At 41.6% G+C, this 23,231-nt stretch overlaps 2 protein-coding genes across 16 annotated transcripts in view; both read right to left on the minus strand.

Annotated features, from left to right (window-relative positions):
• zswim7 (zinc finger, SWIM-type containing 7) overlaps positions 1–19,258 on the minus strand; it is a 56,181-nt gene extending 36,923 nt beyond the window's left edge. The window contains exons 1-2 of one of the 3 annotated variants that reach the window (XM_073053043.1): positions 19,189–19,258; positions 592–694 (exon numbers count right to left, since the gene is read on the minus strand). In XM_073053043.1, the coding sequence (XP_072909144.1) occupies positions 592–694; positions 19,189–19,230 (145 nt within the window). In that variant the 5' untranslated portion in view covers positions 19,231–19,258. Of the gene's footprint in view, positions 1–591; positions 695–18,871; positions 19,140–19,188 lie in introns of those variants that run through there. The other 2 variants (XM_073053045.1, XM_073053044.1) reach the window with 2 other exon arrangements.
• A 416-nt stretch (positions 19,259–19,674) lies between these two features.
• Positions 19,675–23,231, minus strand: part of ncor1 (nuclear receptor corepressor 1) — a 273,467-nt gene continuing 269,910 nt past the window's right edge. For all 13 annotated transcript variants that reach the window (XM_073053048.1, XM_073053047.1, XM_073053052.1 and 10 more), the window contains 2 exons: positions 22,562–22,783; positions 19,675–21,313 (listed from right to left, as the gene is read on the minus strand). In XM_073053048.1, coding sequence (XP_072909149.1) covers positions 21,129–21,313; positions 22,562–22,783 — 407 coding nt within the window. In that variant the 3' untranslated portion in view covers positions 19,675–21,128. The remainder of the gene's footprint in view (positions 21,314–22,561; positions 22,784–23,231) is intronic.

The raw sequence follows: 23,231 nt of genomic DNA on the forward strand, positions 1-23,231 counted from the left end.
GGATATTAGAGGAAGGTTTTTCACTCAGAGAGTGGTTGGTGCGTGGAATGCACTGCCTGAGTCAGTGGTGGAGGCAGATACACTAGTGAAGTTTAAGAGACTACTAGACAGGTATATGGAGGAATTTAAGGTGGGGGATTATATGGGAGGCAGGGTTTGAGGGTCGGCACAACATTGTGGGCCGAAGGGCCTGTAATGTGCTGTACTATTCTATGTTCTATACTCTAAGTAGTCAATACTAAGTAGTTTGGGAACCCCTGGTTTAGAGAAATATGGACCAAACACAGTTGAATAGGACTTGTTTGGATGGACACTTGGTCAGCAAATAAGAGCTGGGCTGAAGGGCCTATTTTGTACTGTACATCTCTACAGCTCAATCACATTCACAATGTCATTATATGCAATGTTTGCATTTATGTGGCTCAAATCCACTGGAAACTAGAATCATTGGAATTTTCAGTGGTCCCGTTACAGCTCTCCTCTCAGCGAGAAATCAACTCCAGACAGTGATAGTGGTCCTGTGGGAACGGAGAACTGACGGCTCAGCCAGGACCATGATCAGCTTTGTGCCTGTTCCATCCAATCACTCACATTGCAAAGACTGCTGATAAACTTCCTGGACTTTATTCAGTAGCTCTGCCATCACCAGAGGAAGGAGGCCCAATGAAGGGGCCATCTTCATGCCGTGGCTCTGCTAAGGAAATCGGAAAACACAGTCAGCAACAGTAAAGGTGATTGGGAGGGTTGATCTAAACCAACAGGGTAGGCAGCAACAGAGAGGAAGAGGATTAAGATAAACAAAGGAGTGAGTGTTCGATGAATCAGTACAGAAGAGGGGAACAGCCTATGGAAGATGAGGAAATTCAAAGAGGTGTGGGTATTGAGGTTGGTGAGTTACAGGTATTGTATAACTATTCATGAGATGATGTATGGCTCAAGTAGTAAATATTCCAGAAACAAACCAACCAGAAAAGGTAGATAAGAAATAAGAAGTGAGGTGGACAGCACTAATTAACAGTGTCTGAAGTAAGAGGAGGCAACGCAAACCTTGGGCCTGCTTCATCATTTCATATTATCTCAGCAGATCCAAAACTGCCTTGCTCCACCATTTTGTATCATAGCTGATCCAACATTGGCCTACTCCACCATTTCAAATCACAGCTGATCCAACACTGGCCTGCTCCACCAATTCATATCATCTCAGCTGATCCAACACTGGCTTGCTCCACAATTTTATATCATAGCAGATCCAACAGTTGTCTGTTGGAGGATGAGCAGCCAGAATTTGTGGTACAAATTGGTACCAACGATGTAGATAGAAAAAGGGAGGAGGCCCTGAAAGTGAATCCAGGGAGTTAGGAAGGAAGCTGAGAAACAGTACCTGAAGTAGTGATCTCGAGATTGCTGCCTGTGCCACGCAACAGTGAGGATAGGAATAGAATGAGGTGGCAAATAAATGTGTGGCTGAGGAATCTAAGCAGGGGCAAAGATTCACATTTCTGGATAATTGGGAGCACTTCTGGGGCAGGTGGGACCTGTACGAAAGTGACGGGTTGCACTTGAATCTGAGGGGGACCAACATTCTTATGGGCAGGTTTGCTGGAGCTGTCCGGAGTGGTTTAAATTAAATTTGTAGGGGAATGGGAACCAGTATGATAGAGGTGAGAATGAGCCAGCAGGTTTACACGTAAGATGATGGGTGTAGCATGGATGCAAGGACAAGCCAATGACTGGGTACAAATGCAGACAGATTAAAGAGTTAAATTGTACAACGGAGGCATAATTTAAAACAGCGAAGAATGCAGGACTCTAAGTGCTGTATTTAAATGCATGTAGCATTCGGAAGAAGGGGAACAAACTCATGGCACAATTAGAGATTGGTCAGTATGACGTGGGCATCGCTGAGTCTTGGCTGAAAGAAGGTCATAGTCGGGAGCTTAATATCAAAGGATATACTTTCTATCGAAAGGACGGGCAGGTAGGCAAAGGTAGTGTGGCTCTGTTGGTAAGAGATGAAATGTCATCTTTAGAAAGGATTGACATAGGATCAGAGATTGTTGAATCTTTGATAGTTAAGAAATTGCAAGGGTGAAAAAACCATTATGGAATCATACATTGGCCTCCAAATAGTAAGATTTGCAAAGGGAGTTGGAAAGGGCATGCAATAATGACATATTTTTAATGGAGGACTTCAATATGCGAGGGGATTGGGAAAATCAGGTTGGTGTCAGATTGCAAGAGAGGGAAATTGTTGAATGCCTACGAGATGGTTTGTTAGAGCAGTCTGTGCTTAAGCCTACTCAGGGAAAGGCAATCTTAGATTGGGTGTTACTTAATAACCCAGATCTTATTAGGGAGCTTCATGTAAAGAAACCCTTAGGAGGCAGTGATCATATGATTGAATTCATAGTGCAATTAGAGAGACAGAAGCATATCTCACATGTATCTATATCACAATGGAATAAAGGGAATTACAGAGGCAGGAGAGAGGAGCTTGTCCAGGTGGATTGGAGGAGGACACTAGTGAGGATGACGGCAGAGAAGAGGTGGCTGAAGTTTCCGAGAATAGTTCACAAGGCACAGGATGGATGTGTCCCACAGAAGTAGTTATTCTCAAATGGCAGAAGTTAAGGACTGCATAAAAGCCAAGGAAAGGGCAAATAAGGCAGCAGAGGTGAGTGGGATGATTGGAAAGCTTTTAAAATCCAACAAAAAGCAACAAGGGAAAAGATGAGGCCAACATGAGGAAATCTGCAGATGCTGGAAATTAAAACAACACACACAAAATGCTGGTGGAACACAGCAAGCCAGGCAGGCAGCATCTATAAGGAGAAGCACTGTCAATGTTTCGGGCCGAGACCCTTCGTCAGGACTAACTGAAAGGAAAAATAGTAAGAGATTTGAAAGTAGTGGGGGGAAGGGCAAATGCGAAATGAGAAATGATAGGAGAAGACCGCAGGGGGTGGGATGAAGCTAAGAGCTGGAAAGGAACTCTCCTCCGTCTAACGGAATTAGTTCTTACTCTCAATAATTTCTCCTTTGGCTCCTCCCACTTCCTCCAAACCAAGGGTGTAGCCATGGGCACCTGTATGGGTCCCAGTCATGCCTGCCTTTTTGTTGGCTTTGTGGAACAGTCCATGTTCCAAGTCTATACGGGTATCCGTCCCCCTTTTCCTTCGCTACATCGAGAACTGCATTGGCGCTGCCTCCTGCACGCATGCTGAGTTTGTTGACTTCATTAACTTTGCCTCCAACTTTCACCCTGCCCTCAAATTTACCTGGTCCATTCCTGACATCTCCCTCCCCTTTCTTGATCTTTCTGTCTCCATCTCTGGAGAACGCTTATCTACTGATATCTACTATAAGCCTACAGACTCTCACAGCTACCTGGACTATTCCTCTTCCCACCCTGTCTCTTGCAAAAAAGCTATCCCCTTCTCACAATTCCTCCGTCTCCGCCACATCTGCTCTCAGGATGAGGCTTTTCATTCCAGGACGAAGGAGATGTCTTCCTTTTTTAAACAAAGGGGCTTCCCTTCTTCCACCATCAACTCTGCTCTCAAACACATCTCTCCCATTTCCCGCACATCTGCCCTCACCCCACTCGGGATAGGGTTCCCCTTATCCTCACCTACCACCCCACCAGCCTCCAGGTCCAATGTATAATTCTCCGTAACTTCCGCCACCTCCAAAGGGATCCCACTACCAAGCACAACTTTCTCTCCCCCCCCTTTCTGCTTTCCGCAGGGATCGCTCCCTATGCAACTCTCTTGTCTACTCGTTCCCCCCATCCCTTCCCACCGATCTCCCTCCTGGCACTTATCCTTGTAAGCAGAACAAGTGCTACACCTGCCCTTACACTTCCTCCCTCACCACCATTCAGGGCCCCAGACAGTCCTTCCAGGTGAGGCGACACTTCACCTGTGGGTCGGCTGGTGTGGTATACTGTGTCCGGTGCTCCTGGTGTGGCCTTTTATATATTGGTGAGACCCGACGCAGACTGGGAGACCGTTTCGTTGAACACCTACGCTGGGTCCGCCAAAGAAAGCAGGATCTCCCAGTGGCCACACATTTTAATTCCACGTCCCATTCCCATTCTGATATGTCTATTCATGGCCTCCTCTACTGTCAAAATGAATCCAAACTCAGGTTGGAGGAACACCTTATATACCGGCTGGGTAACCTCCAACCTGATGGCATGAACATTGACTTCTCTAACTTCCGTTAATGTCCCTCCTCCCCTTCTTACCCCGTCCCTGACATATTCAGTTGTTTGCCTGTTCTCCATCTCCCTCTGGTGCTCCCCCCCCCACCTTTCTTTTTCCTGAGGCCTCCCGTCCCATGATCCTTTCCCTTCTCCAGCTTTGTATCACTTTCACCAATCACCTTTCCAGCTCTTAGCTTCATCCCACCCCCTGCGGTCTTCTCCTATCATTTAGCATTTCCCCCTCCCCCCACTACTTTCAAATCTCTTACTATCTTTCCTTTCAGTTAGTCCTGACGAAGGGTCTTGGCCCGAAACTTTGACAGTGCTTCTCCTTATAGATGCTGCCTGGCCTGCTGTGTTCCACCAGCATTCTGTGTGTGAAATATGAGGCCAAACTAGCTTATAGTATAAAGCTGGATACCAAAAGTTTTTTTCAGTTATATATAGAGTAAAAGGGAGGTGAGAGTTGATACTGGATCACTGGAAAATGATGCTGGTGGGGTAGTAATGGGGGGGACGGGACACAGAAATAGCAGATGAATTTAATGGGCACCTTGCAACTGACTTCACTGTGGAAGACACTAGCAGTGTGCCAGAGGTCCATGAGTGTCAGGGAGAAAATGTGCTAGGCAAACTGAAAGGTCTTGAGGTGGGTAAGTCACCTGGACCAGATGAAGTCACCTACACCCCAGAGTCCTGAAAGAGGTTGCTGAGACAATAATGGAGGCATGTTAATGATCTTTCAAGAATCACTTGATTCTGGCATGGTCCTGGATGACTGGCAGATTGCAAATGTCACTCCACTCTTTAAGAAGGGAGGAAGGCAAAAGAAAGGAAATTATAGGCCAGTTAGCCTAACCTCAGCGGTTGGGAAAGTTTGGGAGTCTAATATAAAAGGATGATATTTTGGGGTACTAGGTGACTAATAATAAGTCAAATTCAGCATGGTTTCTGTAAAGGGAAATCTTGCCTGACAAACGTGTTGGAACATTGTGAGGAAGTAACCAGCAGGGTGGACATGGGAGAGGCAGTGGATGTCATTTACTTGCATTTTCAGAAAGCATTCATATAGGTATCATCTGAAGAAGAGTCAGACTGATACAACTTAAGGTAAAAGTCTTTAAATACGTTGTTAATTTCAGAATGGTTGGATATCTTAGTTCCATTATCTTTAAAAATTTCTGTGTTTTAATTTCAGGTGTTCAATCAAGTAATTGGCGCTTTGTTGATAACAAGGTTTCTTGGTTTTATGAAGTCTTAATCATTTGCTTGATTAAGTAACTGGCGCCTTGTTATCTTTCAAACTATGCAAAATATACAGGCAGACTGCATCCATTTTCTCTTTTGCTGTTTTCCGCCTTTATATGGGTCCTCTGTTACTTTTTTGCAGCTCTTTTTAAATATGTTATTTTCTCTCAGTGTTGTGTTGATTTTTACCTTCCTTTTAGCAATTTGACTGAAAGTAATTATGTAAGGTGTACATGTAGTAATTACTGAGGAATGAAACTATAGGGTGTTTTGCTTTACCTTAAATTCACTCAGATTTTTCTTATCTTTTGATTATTTATACACCTTTCGGTCTTTTACTGTTTTTCAATAGTATACAATATTCTATATTTCTTATTGCTGGTTTTTGGTTTTTTCATTATTTTGCCATTTTGTTTTTTCTTCTTCCTTGAATGCCTTAAATTAGTCATGTAGGAAGCTATCTAAACCGCTTCCCTTTCTAATTACCTTCTATTTGTTTCTTTACTCCTTTTTTTGCACCCGCGAGTATATGTTGTTTTACTTATTGATTTTCCTTATCTGTCTTTCCTTTTTATCAAGACTAATACTAATATTTTCCCTTTTTTTTTGTAAATAGCGAACTTATTTACTTCGATATTTTGTTTTTGTGTGTATATATATATATTTACAATCGTTTATTCAGGACAGCTATACATATATATTTTCTGGAGCCACCGGAGTTTTGGGTTGGGAACGTTAGATTTAGTCTTCAGCCTCCCTTGGCTGATTTCTCTCTTTGGGGGGAGGGAGGGGGGGAAATGGGTTCTTCCAGAAAGCTGATTGGATGTTTTTACTGTTTTATTTATTCACTATCTACATATCTGTGATTACCTTTTATACATTACTAAAGGATACTTGATGGATTCTTTTATTAATATACTCAGTTTTAATGTGAAAGGTCTAAATAACCCTGTTAAATGAAATAAGATTTTCTCTTATATCCGGAAACTTAAAACTCGTATAATCTTTCTCAAAGAAACCTATATTCGTAAAGATTTTATTTCACGTTCTTTCAAAGGATGGAAGGGTATACATTTTCACTCACCCTCTCAATCTAGATCGAGAGGCATCTCTATCCTGTTTGATCAGAATGTATCCTTTATTCAACATAATGTAATTTCTGATACAAATGGGCGCTTTGTTATTGTTTTGGGTAGACTTGAGAATAAACTAATCGCATTTGCTAATGCATATGCTCCAAATACAGATGACTCCTTGTTCTTTGAACGTCTTTTCTCTTTTCTGCCTGATTTGAATCGGTATTCCTTAGTGATGGGTAGAGATTTTAATTTTTGGCTTGACCCTATATTAGACCGCTCTTCAAGTAAAACCCCTGTCACTAATAAATCAGTCCTACTTTTTAAATCTTTATTTCAATGTGGTATTCTTGACGTGTGGTGTTTTTTACACCCCCAAGAAAAAGAATATTCATATTTCTCTCAGGTTCATCATATGTACTCTCGGATTGATTTTTTTTTATAGATAGAAACTTGCTTCCACTGGTACGATCCTGTGATTATAAGGAGATTGCTTTGTCTGATCATGCAACTGTGCTTCTGGCTTTAAGATTACCTGTTTATTCTGTACCAAACAGAAGTTGGCGTTTTAACTTATCATTGTTATCTGATAAAAATTTTCTAAAGTTTTTGGAAAACCATATTACTTTTTTCTTTAAAGAAAATTTTAAAGGAGATACTGCTGGTAATATAGTCTGGGATACTTTTAAAGCATATATTCATGGAGAAATTATCTCTTACTCTATCTATATAAAGAAAAAAGCTGACAAAGAAAGGTCTGACCTAGCAGCGTTATTAAAAGATCTTGATCGAAAGTATGCCCTATCTCCAGATCCAAGTATATATAATAAGCGTATTGAAATCCAATCCAAGTATAATCTTCTGCTGACTTACCCAATTGAACAACAGCTGTTGAGAGATAAAACTCAATTTTACATTCACGGGGATAGAACAGGTAGTTTATTAGCCAATCGCTTAAAATCTTTTACAGTTAATCGTCAAATCACAGAAATTTTAAAAGATAATGGTACTAAGATATCCGACCATTCTGAAATTAACAACGTATTTAAAGACTTTTACCTTAAGTTGTATAAGTCTGATTCTTCTTTAGATGATACCTATATGAATGCTTTTTTCAGTAATATCAACATTCCTACATTGTCTGCTGATAGCCTAATACAGTTAGGTCAGCCTATTTCCAATGAAGAAGTGGCTGAGGCTATACGTGCTTTACATTCTGGTAAGACCCCAGGACCTGATGGCTTTCCTGGGGAATTTTATAAAACTTTCACTACGTTACTTACACCTTATTTATCCTCTGTTTTCTCAGAGTCCTTTAAATCAGGTAAACTCCCTCAATCTTTTTATGAAGCTTTTATTTCTCTTATCTTAAAAAAAAAATCCAGCTGAATGTTCTTCATACAGACCGATCTCTTTATTAAACGCTGATGCAAAAATCTTATCCAAAATCTTAGCTTGAAGACTTGAAAATATTTTACCATCTATTATATCACATGACCAGGCAGGATTTATTAAAAATCGTTACTCACATTTTAATATACGTCGGTTATTGAATGTGATATATTCACCATCCAAAAAAATATCAGAGTGTATACTATACTTAGATGCAGAAAAAGCCTTCGATAGGATTGAGTGGAATTATCTTTTTAAGACCTTAGAAAAGTTTAATTTTGGGCCTAATTTTATTTGTTGAGTTAAATTAATTTACTTGTCTCCTACCGCTCAGGTTATTACTAACTGTCAAATTTCTAAGCCCTTTAAATTACAGCGGGGAACTAGACAAGGTTGCCCTCTTAGTCCTTTACTTTTTGCTTTAGCTATAGAACCTTTAGCAATAGCATTTCGAGAATCTAAGGACATTTCTGGTATACTAAGGGAAGGTATGACTCATAAAATTTCATTATACGCTGATGATATTTTACTTTTTATCTCTAACACTGAAACTTCTTTACCTTCGGTTCTTTCTTTAATTTCCCAGTTCTTTTTCAGGATATAAGCTGAACTTACATAAAAGTGAGCTATTTTCTTTAAATGACCTAATGTCATCAAATGCCAAATTTCCGTTCCAAGTTGTTACAAGTCAATTTACATATCTAGGTGTAACAATGACTAAAAACTTCAAGAATTTATTTAAAGAAAACTTAAACCCCTTATTGAATTATGTGAAAAAGACGCTTTCTAAATGGTCCCCTTTCTTTATCCCTAATTGGCCGAATTAATTTGATTAAAATGAAGATTCTTCCTAAATTTTTATATCTTTTTCAGGCCTTACCTATTTTTATTCCTAAGACCTACTTTGATTCTTTAGATTCAATTTTAACATCTTATATTTGGAATAATAAGCAAGCACGTTTAAGTAAAGTTTACCTACAAAGAAATAAAGAGATGGGTGGATTAGCCCTACCTAATTTTAGGTTTTACTATTGGGCTGCCAATATAAGGAATATTACTTTCTGGTCTTATTATATTTATCGCAAAGATTGCCCATCATGGGTCTCCTTAGAAGTTAATTCTGTAAAAAATTCCTCTATTGTCTCTCTTCTTGGATCATATTCTTCTTTTTCAGCAAATAAAATAACAGATAACATAATTGTTAAGCAAACTTTAAGGATTTGGTCTCAATTTAGGAAATTTTTTGGTTTAGCGAATTTTTCATTATCATCTCCCATTCTCCTTAATTATTTTTTTTATCCCTTCCATGACTGACAAAGCCTTTAAGGGAGAAGCACTGTCAACTTTTCGGGCCGAAACCCTTCGTCCTGACGCACCTGAACTGGAGGAGTCTAATATCATAGCTAGGTTTGTTAATGCTGCACAGTGGGGTTTGAACTAGAGTAGCAGGGGATGGGAACCAAAGTGCCAGAACATTTAATGGAGAGGTTGTGGAGGCAGATGCTGGTAAGAATTCAGACAGTTGGGAATCAAAAGCATATGCATAATGCGACTCGTGTCCTGAGCTGCCTATATTTCAATGCAAGAAGTATCGCAGAAAAGGAGGATAATAGTGCTGAAGATGAAGTAGCTGGTTTATAAACAGAGGCAATGTGTAGTGAGGAGAGGCTGTTGATGGGGCAAAATTGCAGTCAACAGGAGGAGTTGGAACATTAAAGGTGGTCAAAGTAGAAAAGGCTGAATACAAGACTGAAGACTGAATCTGCACAGTATTTGAATAAGGTAGTTGAACTTGCAGTCCAGTTGCAAATTGGCAAGCATGATGTCGTAGACATCTCTGAATCATGGCTGAAAGATTATAGCTGGGAGCTTAATGTTCAAGGATACACATTGTATCAAAAGGACAGGCAGGAAGGTAGAGGGGTCAGTGTTGCCCTGTTGATAAAAAATCAAATCAAATCACTCGGAAGAGGTGACTTAGGGTTGGAAGGTGTTGAATCGTTGTAGAAAGAGCTGAGAAACTACAAGAGTAAAAAGACCCTGATGGGAGTTGAATATAGCAGTAGTAAGGATGTGGCCCACAAATTATAATGGGAGATAGAGAATGCATGCCAAAAGTGCAATATTACAATAGTCATGGGGGTCTTCAATATGCAGATAGATGGCTGAAATCAGGTTGGTGCTAGATTCCAGAAGAGGGGAATTTCTACAGTGCCTGCAGGATGGCTTTTTGGAGTAGCTTGTGATTGAGCCCACTAGAGAATCAGCTAATCTGGATTGGGTGTTGTGCAATGTGGCAGAATTGATTAGAGAGCTTAAGGTAAAAGAATCCTTAGTTGCAAGTGATTATAGAATGATTGAATTCACCCTAAAATTTAAGAAAGTGAAGCTAAAGTTGGACGTATCAGTGTTACAGTGGAGTAAGCAGAATTACAGAGCTATGAGAGAGGAGTTGGCCAGAATTAATTGGAAAAGGACACTAGCAGGGATGACATAAAAACATAGAAAACCTACAGCACAATACAGGGCTTTTGGCCCACAAAGCTGTGCCAAACACGTCTTTCCCTTAGAAATTACCTAGGGTTACCCATACCCCTCTATTTTTCCAAGATGGCAGAGCAGCAATGGCTGGAGTTTCTGGAAGCAATTCATAAGACAGAGGTTATATACATCCCAAAGAGGAGGAAGAAAACTATAGGAATGACACAACTGTGGCTAACAAGAGAAGTCAAGGACAACATAAAAGCCAAACAGAGGGCATATCATAGAGCAACGATTAGTGGGAAGGTAGAGGATTGGAAAGCTTTTAAAAACAGCAGACAAGGGGGGACGTCACGTGATGACGTGGGATCGAGACGCTGGAACCCAGCTCTCCCGTAAAAAGTTAATAAATTAATGTCTAAATGAAGAAAAGTTAGTCAATACTTTCTAAAAGTTACTTATAAACTACTCCGGATTGTGTCAAGCTATGCCTCAAGGAAGGAAGATGAAGAAAACTAATACCGGGAAGACTACGCAAGTTGGAACAAGAACAAGGCCCACGTCTACCGAGGAACCGCGGTCTTAGGTACATTATACCACCAGCGATACGGAACAGGAGACTGCGGCAACATTGGCCATTTCTAAAGGAAAAGGCCATTGTGAACTGCGCAAACGCGAAGGATGGAGCATGCGCAAACGGGAGCAACAAAAACTACAAAGCCCAGCTACCACTGCAACTGAAAGTGATAGCGAATCGGAGGGAGAGTCAGAGCTTCCGGAAAGATCAGATGAAGAGGGAGTTAAAAGTCCTTCTAGAAATATAGTAAAGACTTTGAGGCAAATAATGCGTAAATTAGACACATTAAAAGTAATTAAAAATAATCAAAAAATACTCAAAAAAAAAGACCAATATGGAGATTATGCTTGATAAAATGACAAAGAGACAGGAAAAAATGGAAAAAAGAATTACGGACTTGGAAACTACAACGGAGGACATGGTTGAAAGAATGGACAAAATGGAAAATGAAAATACTGCTTGGGTATCAGAAAGAAAACAATTTATGGAAAAAATTGATAAGCTTGAAAATTTCAGTAGACGAAATAATATTAAAATTGTTGGACTTAAAGAAGATATAGAAGGAGAAGATCCAATAAATTTTTTTCAAAAATGGATCCCTGAAAAATTGGAAATGGAAAGAGAAACTCCAATTGAGATCGAAAGGGCTCATAGATCCTTAAGGTCAAGACCTCGAGCTGATCAAAACCCACGATCAATTTTGATAAAATGCTTACGATACCAAGACAAAGAAAAGATCCTGAAGGCCGCTGCCCAAAGTGCCAAAAATAGAAACGGGCCACTGATGATAGCAGGGAAACCAATTCTTTTTTATCCTGATATAAGTTACAACCTGTTGAAGAGAAAGAAGGAATTTAACCCAGCGAAAAAAGCCTTATGGGAAAAGGGTTATAAATTTACAATGCGTCATCCAGCAACTCTGATAATTTTTTTGGAGGAGGGAAATTTTTTTTCCCCCAATTATCGAAAAGCGGAGGAGTTTGTACAAGAACTTCCATCTATTCACTAATTACACATAGAGGCTTCCAAACGTAATGGATTAAAGATGAAGATAGACCCAACGAACAGAAGTGATGGACATTTATGGATATTATAGAAGAGAAAAGCAAAATTTTAGAAATACTAAATGACAATAGTATTTTTTTTTCTTTTCTTATACATATACTTTTTTATGTTGCGGGGGGGCTGGGGAGCTTTGGATCGGTTACTGCGGGATTCACGTGTGTAATCATGGCGGTTGCCATGACCCGTACAGCAGAGGGGGGTAATGTTGTGTTTTTTTTCCACAACATTAGTAGGGGGGTATTTTGTTTTTTTCTTTATATTTTAATTTTCTTCTATCTTTTTGCCTGGATGATTGATGGGGACACACATAGCAAAATGGAGATTTTTATAAAGATTTCCCAGGATACCACGAAAGTTGAAAGATTAGGTATTATTATAGATTGGAGTAGGCGCCCTTATTTACAAAAGACAGGATTAAATATATAGGTGCTCCGAAGATGAAATAATTGGTTACTTGGGGAAAGAAATAAATATATATACTAAAGTTATTACGAACTCCATGGAGCATGTGGGGATCTTCCAATATCCAGGCATTCCTTTTTTTTTCCTTTCTTTCTTATTTTTTTAATAGGGATGTTAGGGGGGAGGGGTTAAGGGGAGGGGGGCTGGGTAACACATTTTTTTTCATACACATTTATTCTGTAACTATTTGAAAACAATAAAAAAAAGTTTAAAAAAAAACAGCAGACAACTAAAAAAAGTCATTAAGGTATACGTACATGCAATATGAAAGCTAGCCAATAATATTAAAGAGGATACCAAAAACTTCTTCAGATACATAAAGTGTAAAAGAAAGGCGAGAGTGGATATTGGAACGCTGGAAAACAATGCTGGAGTAGTAATGGGGGTCAATTAAATAGCAGGTGAACTGAATAAGTATTTTACATCATCTTCACTGTGGAAGACACTAGCAGTATGGACGAAGGGTCTCAGCCCGAAATGTCGACAGCGCTTCTCCCTATAGATGCTGCCTGGCCTACTGTGTTCCACCAGCATTTTGTGTGTTGTTTTAGCAGTATGGAAGTTCCAGGTATCAGGAGGCATGAAATGTATGAAGTTATCATAGCTAGAGAGAAGGTTCTTGGGAAACCGAAAGGTCTGAAGTTAGTTTAGTCACCTGGACCAGATGGTGTACACCCCAGAGTTTTGAAAGAGGTGTCTGAAGAGATCATGGAAACATTTGTAACGATCTTTCAAGAATCATTAGATTCTGGTACAGTTCTGGAAGATTGCAAATGTCACTTCATTCCAAGAAGGGTGAGGGCCGAAGAAAGGAAACTATAGGCCAGTTAGTCTGACCTCAATGGTTGGGAAGATGTTGATTATTAAGGATGAGGTCTCAGGGTACTTGGAGGCACATGATAAAATAGGTTGTAGTCAACATCGTTTCCTCAAGGAAAATCTTGTCGGATGAATCTGTTGGAATTCTTTAAAGTATTAACAAGCAGGATAGACGAAAGAAAAATTGGTTGATGTCGTTTTCAGAAGGCCTTTTACAAGGTGGCACACGTAAGGCTGCTTAACAAGTCACAAGCCCATGGTATTACAGGCAAGAATCTAGCATGGATAAAGCAGTGGCTACTTGGCAGGAGGCATAGATTGGGAATAAAGGGAGCTTTTTCTGGCTGGCTGCCGGTGATTAGTGGTATTCCACAGGGCTCTGTGTTAGGACCAGTTCTTTTTACGTTATATATCAATGATTTGGATGATGGAATTGATGGCTTTGTTGCAAACTTTGCAGATGATATGAAGAAAGGCGGAGGAGGAGGTAGTTTTGAGGAAGGAGAGAGGCTATAGAAAGTTTGTAGAACAGGCAAAGAAATGGCAGATACAGTGTCAGGAAGAGTATGGTCATGCATTTTGGTAGAAGAAATGAAAGGGTTGACCATGGAGAGAAAATACAAAAACCTGAGGCGCAAAGGGACTTGGGAGTCCTTGTGCAGGGGTCCCTAAAGGTTAATTTGCAAGTTGAATCTGTGATGAGGAAGACAACTGAAATGTTAACATTCTTTTCTGAAGGATTAGAATATAAAAGCAAGGATGTAATGATGAGACTTCATTAAGCACTGGTGAGGCCTCCTTTGGAGTATTGTGAGCAGGTTTGGGCCCCTTTATCTTGGAAAGGATGCGCTAAAACTGGAGAGGGTTCAAAGGAGATTCACAAAAATGATTCCAGTATTGAACAGCTTGTCACATCAAAAAAAGTTTTTGATGACTCTGGGTCTGTGTTTGCTGGCATTCAGAAGAATGAGGGGTGACCTCATTGAAACCATCGAACGCTGAAAACCTTGATAAGAGTGGATGTGGAGAGGATGTTTGCTATGGTGGGACAGTCTAAGACCAGGGGAAACAGCCTCAAAATAGAGAGGCATCCTTTTAGAACGGAGATGAAGAACTTCTTTAAGCAGAGAGTAGTGAATATGGAATTCTTTGTCACAGGCAGCTGTGGGGGCCAAGTCTTTACATATATTTAAGGCAGAGGTTGACAGATTCTTGATTGGTCAGGGCATGAAGGGATATGGGGTGAAGGCAGGAGACAGGGGCTCACAGGAAAACTGGATCAACCATGATAAAATGGTGGAGCAGACTTGATGGGCCAAATGGCCTAATTCTGCTCCTATATCTTATTGATCAGCTGTGATTACCGGTATATGAGATGGTGAAGCAGACATAGCCCATAAGACAGATGAGCAGAATTAGGCCATTCAGCCCACTGAATCTGCTCCACCATTCCATCATGGCTGATCCAGGATCCCATTCAACCTGATACATTTCTCGCCATATCTTTTGATGCCCTGACCAATCAGAAAACTATCAACTTCCACCTTCAATATCCATGCCAGTATATTTCCTGTAATGCCATAGGATTTTATCTTGTTTCGCAATCTCACCTGTTCCACCTTATCAAATGAGTTCTAAAAATACAAATAAATGACATCCACTGCCTCTCCTTTGCCCACACTACTTGTTACATACTTTAGAAATTACCTAGGGTTACCCATAACCCTCTATTTTTCTAAGCTCCATGTACCTACCCAGGAGTCTCTTAAAAGACCCTATTTGTATCCGCCTCCACCACAATCACCGCCAGCCCGTTCCACACACTCACCACTCTCTGCATAAAAAACTTACCCCTGACATCTCTGTACCCACTTCGAAGCATCTTAAAACTGTGCCCTCTCATGATAGCCATTTCAGCCCTGGGAAAAAAAGCCTCTGACTATTCTCACAATGCATTTCATCATCTTTACACCTCTATCAGGTCACCTCTCATCCTCCGTTGCTCCAAGGAGAAAAGGCCAAGTTCACTCAACCTATTCTCATAGGGTATGCTCCCCAATCCAGGCAACATCCTTGTAAATTTCCTCTGCACCCTAGTTTCCACATCCTTCATGCAGTGAGGCGACCAGAACTGAGCACAGTACTTACTCCAAGTGGGGTCGGATCAGGGTCCTACATAGCTGTAGCATTACCTCTCAGCTCTTAAACTCAGTCCCACGATTGATGAAGGCCAATGCGCCATATGCCTTCTTAACCACAGTCAACCTGCGCAGCAGCTTTGAGCGTCCTGTGGACTCGGACCCCAAGATCCCTCTGATCCTCCACACTGCCAAGAGTCTTGCCATTAATACTATATTCTGCCATCATATTTGACCTACCAAATGAACCACTTCACACTTACAGAACTCCATCTACCACTTCTCAGCCCAGTTTTGCATCCTATCGATGTCCCGTTGTAACTTCCGACAGCCCGCCACTATACACAACACCTTCAACCTTTGTATCATCAGTAACTTTACTAACCCATCCCTCCACTTCCTCATCCAGGTCATTTATAAAAATCACGAAGGGTAAGGGTCCCAGAACAGATCCCTGAGGCACACCACTGGTCACCGACCTCCAACTCTTTGCCTTCTGTGGGCAAGCCAATTCTGGATCCACAAGCAATTTTCCTTTGGATCCTATGCCTCTTTACTTTCTCAATAAGCCTTGTATAGGGTATCTTATCAAATGCCTTGCTGAAATCCATATACACTACATCTACTGCTCTACCTTCATCAATGTGTTTAGTCACATCCTCAAAAAATTCAATCTGGCTTGTAAGGCATGATCTGCCTTTGACAAAGCCATGCTGACTATTCCTAATCATGTTATACCTCTCCAAATGTTCATAAATCCTGCCTCTCAGGATGTTTTCCATCAACTTACCAACCACTGAAGTAAGACTCACTGGTCTATAATTTCCCAGGCTATCTCTACTCTTTCTTGAATAAGGGAACAACATCTGCAACCCTCCAATCCTCTGGAACCTTCCCCGTCCCCACTGATGATGCAAAGATCGTTGTTAGAGGCTCAGCAATCTCCTCCCTCAGACCTGCCCAACTTGATGCATTCAAAAAGCTCCAGCACATCCTTTTTCTTGATGTCTACATGCTCAAGCTTTTCAGTCCACTGCAAGACATCACTACAATCACCAAGATCCTTTTCCGTAGTGAATACTGAAGCAAAGTATTCATTATGTATCTCAGCTATCGCCCCTAGTTCCATACACACTTTTCCACTGTCGCACTTGATTGGTCCTATTCTCTCACGTCTTATCCTCTTGTTCTTCACATACTTGTAGAATGCCTTGGGGTTTTCCTTAATACTGCTCACTAAAGCCTTCTCATGGTCCCTTCTGGCTCTCCTAATTTCATTCTTAAGCTCCTTCCTGCTAGCCTTATAATCTTCTAGATCTCTATGATTACCTAGTTTTTTGAACCCTTTGTAAGCATTTTGTTCTTTTAGTTGCCTTTTGTTGGATTTTAAAAGCTTCCCAATGATCCAACTTCTCACTCACTTTTGCTACCTTATACGCCCTTTCCTTGGCTTTTATGCAGTCCTTAATTTCCCTTGTCAGCCACAGTTGCCTACCCCGGCCATTTGAGAACAACTTCTTCTGTGGGACATAATTACCCTGTACCTTGTGAACTATTTCTGGAAACTTCAGTCAATTCTGCTTTGCTGTCATTTCTGCCCAGTATCCACCTCCAGTCCACCTGGGCAAGCTCCTCTCTCATGCCTCTGTAATTCCCTTTATTCCATTGTGATACTGAAATATGTGACTTATGCTTCTTCCTCTCAAAGTGCAGTATGAATTCAACCATATTCTGACCACTGCTTCCTAAGGGTTCCTTTACACCATGCTCCCTAATATGATCTGGGTTATTACACAACACCCAATCTAAGATAGCCTTTTCCCGAGTAGGCCCAAGGACAAGCTGCTCTAAAAGATAGATAGATAGATAGATAGATAGATACTTTATTCATCCCCATGGGGAAATTCAACTTTTTTCCAATGTCCCATACACTTGTTGTAGCAAAACTAATTACATACAATACTTAACTCAGTAAAAAATATGATATGCATCTAAATCACTATCTCAAAAAGCATTAATAATAGCTTTTAAAAAGTTCTTAAGTCCTGGCGGTAGAATTGTAAAGCCTAATGGCATTGGAGAGTATTGACCTCTTCATCCTGTCTGAGGAGCATTGCATCGATAGTAACCTGTCGCTGAAACTGCTTCTCTGTCTCTGGATGGTGCTATGTAGAGGATGTTCAGAGTTATCCATAATTGACCGTAGCCTACTCAGCGCCCTTCGCTCGGCTACCGATGTTAAACTCTCCAGTACTTTGCCCACGACAGAGCCCGCCTTCCTTACCAGCTTATTAAGACGTGAGGCGTCCCTCTTCTTAATGCTTCCTCCCCAACACGCCACCACAAAGAAGAGGGCGCTCTCCACAACTGACCTATAGAACATCTTCAGCATCTCACTACAGACATTGAATGACGCCAACCTTCTTAGGAAGTACAGTCGACTCTGTGCCTTCCTGCACAAGGCATCTGTGTTGGCAGTCCAGTCTAGCTTCTCGTCTAACTGCCATCTCATTGGCATTCAACAAATTTCCTCTCTTGTGACTGGACATGAACCTGATTTTCCTAATCCCCTTTTATATTACCTCCAAGTTAGAATCTCAATCTGTGGATCAGACCCATCTTTTTCCTTATTTACTTTGAAACTAATGGCACTGTGATCACTATATGCAAATTGTTCCCATACACAAACTTATCATTCCCTAATAGGAGATTAACACACAACTCTGGTTGTGACTTCTACAAACTGATTAAGGAAATTTTCCTAATACATTTGACAAACTCTATCCGATCTAGTCCTTTTATAGCATGGGAATCCAAGTCAAAATATGGAAAGTTAAAATCACCGACAACCTTGTTTCATGCAACAGTGCGATCTCTACACAAACTTGTTCCTGTAAATCCTGTGGAATATTGGGTGATCTGTAATACAGCCCCATTAACATGGTTATACCTTTCTTATTACTCAGTTCCACCCGTAACACCTCACTAGACAAATTCTCCAGTTTATCCCGAGTACTGCCTTGACATTTTGCCTGCCTTGTAACGACTTCCCTCCTCCTCTACTCCCTTCCGATCTGCTACGTCTAAAACAACTGACCCCCGGAATACTGAGCTGCCAGTCCTGCAACCCAGTCTTACTAATGACTACAATATCATAATTCCAGGTGTTGATCCATGTACGATACTTCTTTCAATGAAATATACGCAGCTCAGGAAATTAGTTGCACCATGCTCAACCTTTTGATTACGGCCTTGCCAACATCTTCCTCCATAATCTCTCCTCTGACTGTACTGGTACTCTGGTTTCTATTTTAAACCACTTATCAACTCACAATGTAACATTCAAAACTGACTAAAAATGCAACATAAAAAGGAGGCGACCATCCGGCCTCATCTCACAGCTGACCTGTGATTGCAGATCCTCGGACACCGAGCCTCATGGCTAATATTCTCCGCCTGGGGCAAGGAATATCTCTCCCCTGGCTGTGGACCTGCTGCTCCCTCTGTCACCTAGGTCGGCGAAAGTGGGAAATCCATGAGGGCCTTGAGGTCAGGACCAGAAATCTGTGCCCAGACAGGAACAGGAAGCGAGACCATGGTGGGATTCGACTAGGGACGGGAAGGTGGGGCTATGGCGAGGTGGGGATGGTGTGAAGGACTGGGTAAGGGATGTACCGGTTGAAGTGAGGGTGGGATCCCACGGCCCGAAACGACGCTACTTACCTCTTGCGCGCGCTGTGTTCTGGTAGCAACACAGAACACCATCTCCCAAGAACCTTTGCGGCCCTGGTCACAGGCCCCGCCCCACGCTGCTTCTGTCGTCCCGGGGTCCTAATGCTGGATCGCTGATACCTTTCAGCATCGTAGCTGCACACACTTCGCCTTCCACGAAGGTAACACGCAATCTACTGGAGGAACTTACCTCTGAAAGGAAAGAAACTATTAGGGTTCGCAACCCTTCATCAGGACCGAGAGTGAAGATCGCCAGTACAGAGAGCGAGAGTATGAGGAAGGATTCGGATATGACTGGTAGCGAATCAGGCAGGTGGGGGTGGGGGGGGGGGTTAAGGAGCGGGGGTAGACGGGAGACTGGCAGATGAATGGTGGACGGAGGAATTCAGAGGGGAAGGAAAAAAGAGGAAAAACAGATGATACGAAATTGGGAGAAAGGAGTGAGAGCAGTGGGAATGACGACAACAAAAGAAACGATTTAAAAGACTGAAATCAGATGCCATCTTTATTTCAGGCTAATAACATTTACATGAATGGTCTGATTTTTGGAATGGTGAGCTACTTTAAAAGGCAGATATTAGCCTCGGTTGGCTGGCGGGCGGGCAGGAAGGGAGGTTGCAATTACAATACAGTGCAGTTAAAATAATTATCAGAATTCAACCCCTGTCGTGCTGTGAAAGCTGTGGGCAGTCCTGAACAAAGAAAATAACACGACCCATTCCAGATGAGGAACTCTTTGTGCAGCTCCTTCAACTTCAATAGGCCACAGTCACATTAGGATTATTTGCAGGACATCTCCCAAACTAGGGAGAAGCATGCATTTTCAAAGTTGCAAAACACATCCAGCATTGAGGACTAAAGCTGAAGAGAGATACTGTACTTTAAACACTTGCAATCAGCAGTCAGGCAGCGCAGGAATCTCAGTAAACTTTGAGTGAAGTTTAGAATTCTTCACAACTGCATCCAGATGTTACTGGGCGATACATACTACCATCTCCCTTAACTTCTGCCGCTCTCCAATGTGTGAGAGGCAATGTGCAAATAATTGCTACAATCTTCTGAGATCATAACAGAAACAGACTGCCAACCACCCATAGGAACTCCATTTGAAGTGTGACCCTGGCATCCAGTGTTAAGAGGCTCCATCCAGCAGGCAGGACAGAATGTCATCTTCCATTTGAAACAGTTTTCCAGCTTCAGTTCAACCGTTAAACCTCTTGAGGAAACAGCTCTCTCCCATTCCCACCATTAACAATAAAAGATTAACTTCTGGAAGCATCTTTGAGAGCTTCTTACATTTCTCAGATTTTCAAACTATTTTGTTTTACAAGCATTGGGGGAGGGAAGAGATACAGAAACATGAGATGGAGGTACAAGATGTTCCCTTTGGGTTAACATTGTGCACAGTTGTAGGGTGAGGCCTCTTCCCGAGCCCAAACACACCAGGGTACATACTCCTTTCAAATCGCATCTTACAATGAATCATAATACATCCATGCATTAATATCATAGCAGTACTGCTAAATAATTAAAGACAAAATGAAACAATTTACAATGAATACACCAGTCCTTTGGGCTCACCTCATTGATGTATATCCTACATGTAGCAATCAAATTCACTGTTTAAGAATGTGTAAGATTGGTAGCATGATACATAGGGAGAAAAATTCTATAATACACAAGAATGATTTAAAGAGTTTTTTTTAAAAAATAAATGGAGAGCAGAAAATGTCTTTGTGAATTCTACACAAACTTCTGATCAGCAGTGACATTCCAATCTACATCTGCTCAAAGGAACTGGAGACTGCTTTGCATTTGGCTGTGAACAAATGCTCGGTTATTTTAATCACTGACTTAGGCTCCTGAAGAGTCTCTCGTCTGTGGCCTGCAGACTGGAAACACTTTCTAAAATCTTAGCCAGACTTTGGAATTCAGTCATCACTGTCTGACAGTGTCTCGTACTGTGAGGAGAGTAAGGGAGCTGGTTCACGCTCCCACGTCCTGGTCGGTGGATGCGAACTGGCTTGGCCCATGGTTGGTGGTGCACAGGCGATGGATGTCGGTGCCACACTCATCATACGTATCGTCAGTGGATTATATGGGAACGCAGTTGAACCTGGATAACAAGACACAAGGCAGTTAATTTGCATTCTTTACTGTCCCATTGTTCACCATGTTTCTGCACTGTAGAAAATACCCTACATCCTCTTATAGGGCAACTTTAATGCTGTAGATGCTCCAAGTAACTTTCAGAGAACGATAATGTGGACACCAAGCCAAGATGGACAGGTGTGGATTAAGAAGGTGTGGTCCGGGTGAGGCTGCTTTGTTCAGATTAAGAAAAGGGAGAAGTTCATGATGGTGTCTGTTATCATGCTACAGAAATGACCCTCGGACTGAGATGTAAAGAGATATAGCCATACAACTGGAAAGTGCTTTAAAAGAAGCTTGAAGATAAAAGGCACAAAATACTTTTGTTGAAAATTGCTAAACATGTCAGGTCAGAAAGGGTAGGTGGGCAGTGCTGTGGAGTGGAACAATGAGGAGCATGGAACAGCAACTACCGGCTGATTCAACAGATACCCAATGGTCAGAGAAAAATCAAAGCAATAAAATGCAAGTGTAGACAAAAAAGATCAAAGCCTTTTTCCAAAATAAAAAGTCAAAGTAGCAATCTGCATATAGCCATGCTATCAACATGTACAGAGCATCTCGAGATGCTTCAACAGGAATGGTTATCAACAAAATTTACACCGAGACACAGATTAGGGTAGATAACCACAAGCTTCATCAGAGAGGTAGGTTTTAAGGAGCACTTTAAAGGAAGTGAAAAGGGTAGAGGCGGAGAGCATTAGGGAAGAATTCCAGAGCTTTGGGTCTTTGCAACTGGCTGCCATTGCTGAATTGTTGAGAGGCTATAACTAGAAGTGTGCAGAGATGTCCGGACAGGTATAGGACTGGATGAAATGAGAGGGACTGAGAGGGGTAGGGCCATGGAGGGCTGAAAATTTTTAACAGCTTAACCAGGAACTAGCGTGGATCAACAGGTAAAGGGGACGGCACAAATTACAGTACCAAAGTTTCACATGATCTTATGTCTATACAGAATTTGTTGCAAAAGTCAAAGTCACAGGTAACAAAATCATGGACGGAGGCTTCAGCAGTTGAGCTGAGGCAGTGATAATGATAGAGGTGGGGCTGCTTTTGGGGCAAATCTCCCTTTCATTTGTCTTGTGGCAATGCTGAGATTTTCAGCAGGAGCCTGTACAAGGTCCTACTCAGCACCCCACGTCCATGGCAGAATTGGACGCTGCACCACATGATGCACCAGCTGCTGCCGATGCTTCCTCAGCCACACACTAACCTGACGGAGGTGACGGATTAGCCTCCTCAGTCCGAGCATCAGCAGACACAGGGATGCTAGTGCTCATGTTGTCCTGCGTCGCACTCACAGGGTGGGCTAGAACCCCTTGGTGGTCTTCTCCTTTGTCATCATATTTCCCCATTAAGGCTTTCCTGATAATGTCCTCGAGGCCGAGATTACTGGCCGGATCTGCAAAGGAATTACTCCGAGCACTGACTCCGCCTGGGAGGTGGAAGGAAACAGTTGGAGAGGGGTAAAGGGAAGTCATTCAGGGGAGGGAGAGATAAAGGCACAGACAGGCAGAGAAAGAACAGGAAAACCACAAGTCAGCACTTGTTTTGCAAGCTGCAAGCTCCAACAAGCAAAGCAACAGCAATGAACAGACTCAGTGACTTCAGATCCTACACAGAGGTTGCAAAGCAGAACCATGAAGTTAAAAGAATTCAGCACAGAAAGTCACTGCTTCACATTCAGCCCATTCTTGTTGTTACAGCACCACAAGCTGTCTGCAGTCAGCATTATAAAATATAAACTGGATAAATAAGCAAACAAGTTTAATCATCAAGTTTTATGAAGCAATTGCACTTTACATTTTAACAGCTTATTACTTAATACTGCTGGTTTAGAACTAGGGGATGGATGCCAATTGTAGACATTGGCCATCATACTC

Source organism: Hemitrygon akajei, chromosome 8 (assembly GCF_048418815.1).
Source record: "Hemitrygon akajei chromosome 8, sHemAka1.3, whole genome shotgun sequence".
NCBI lineage: Eukaryota > Metazoa > Chordata > Chondrichthyes > Myliobatiformes > Dasyatidae > Hemitrygon > Hemitrygon akajei.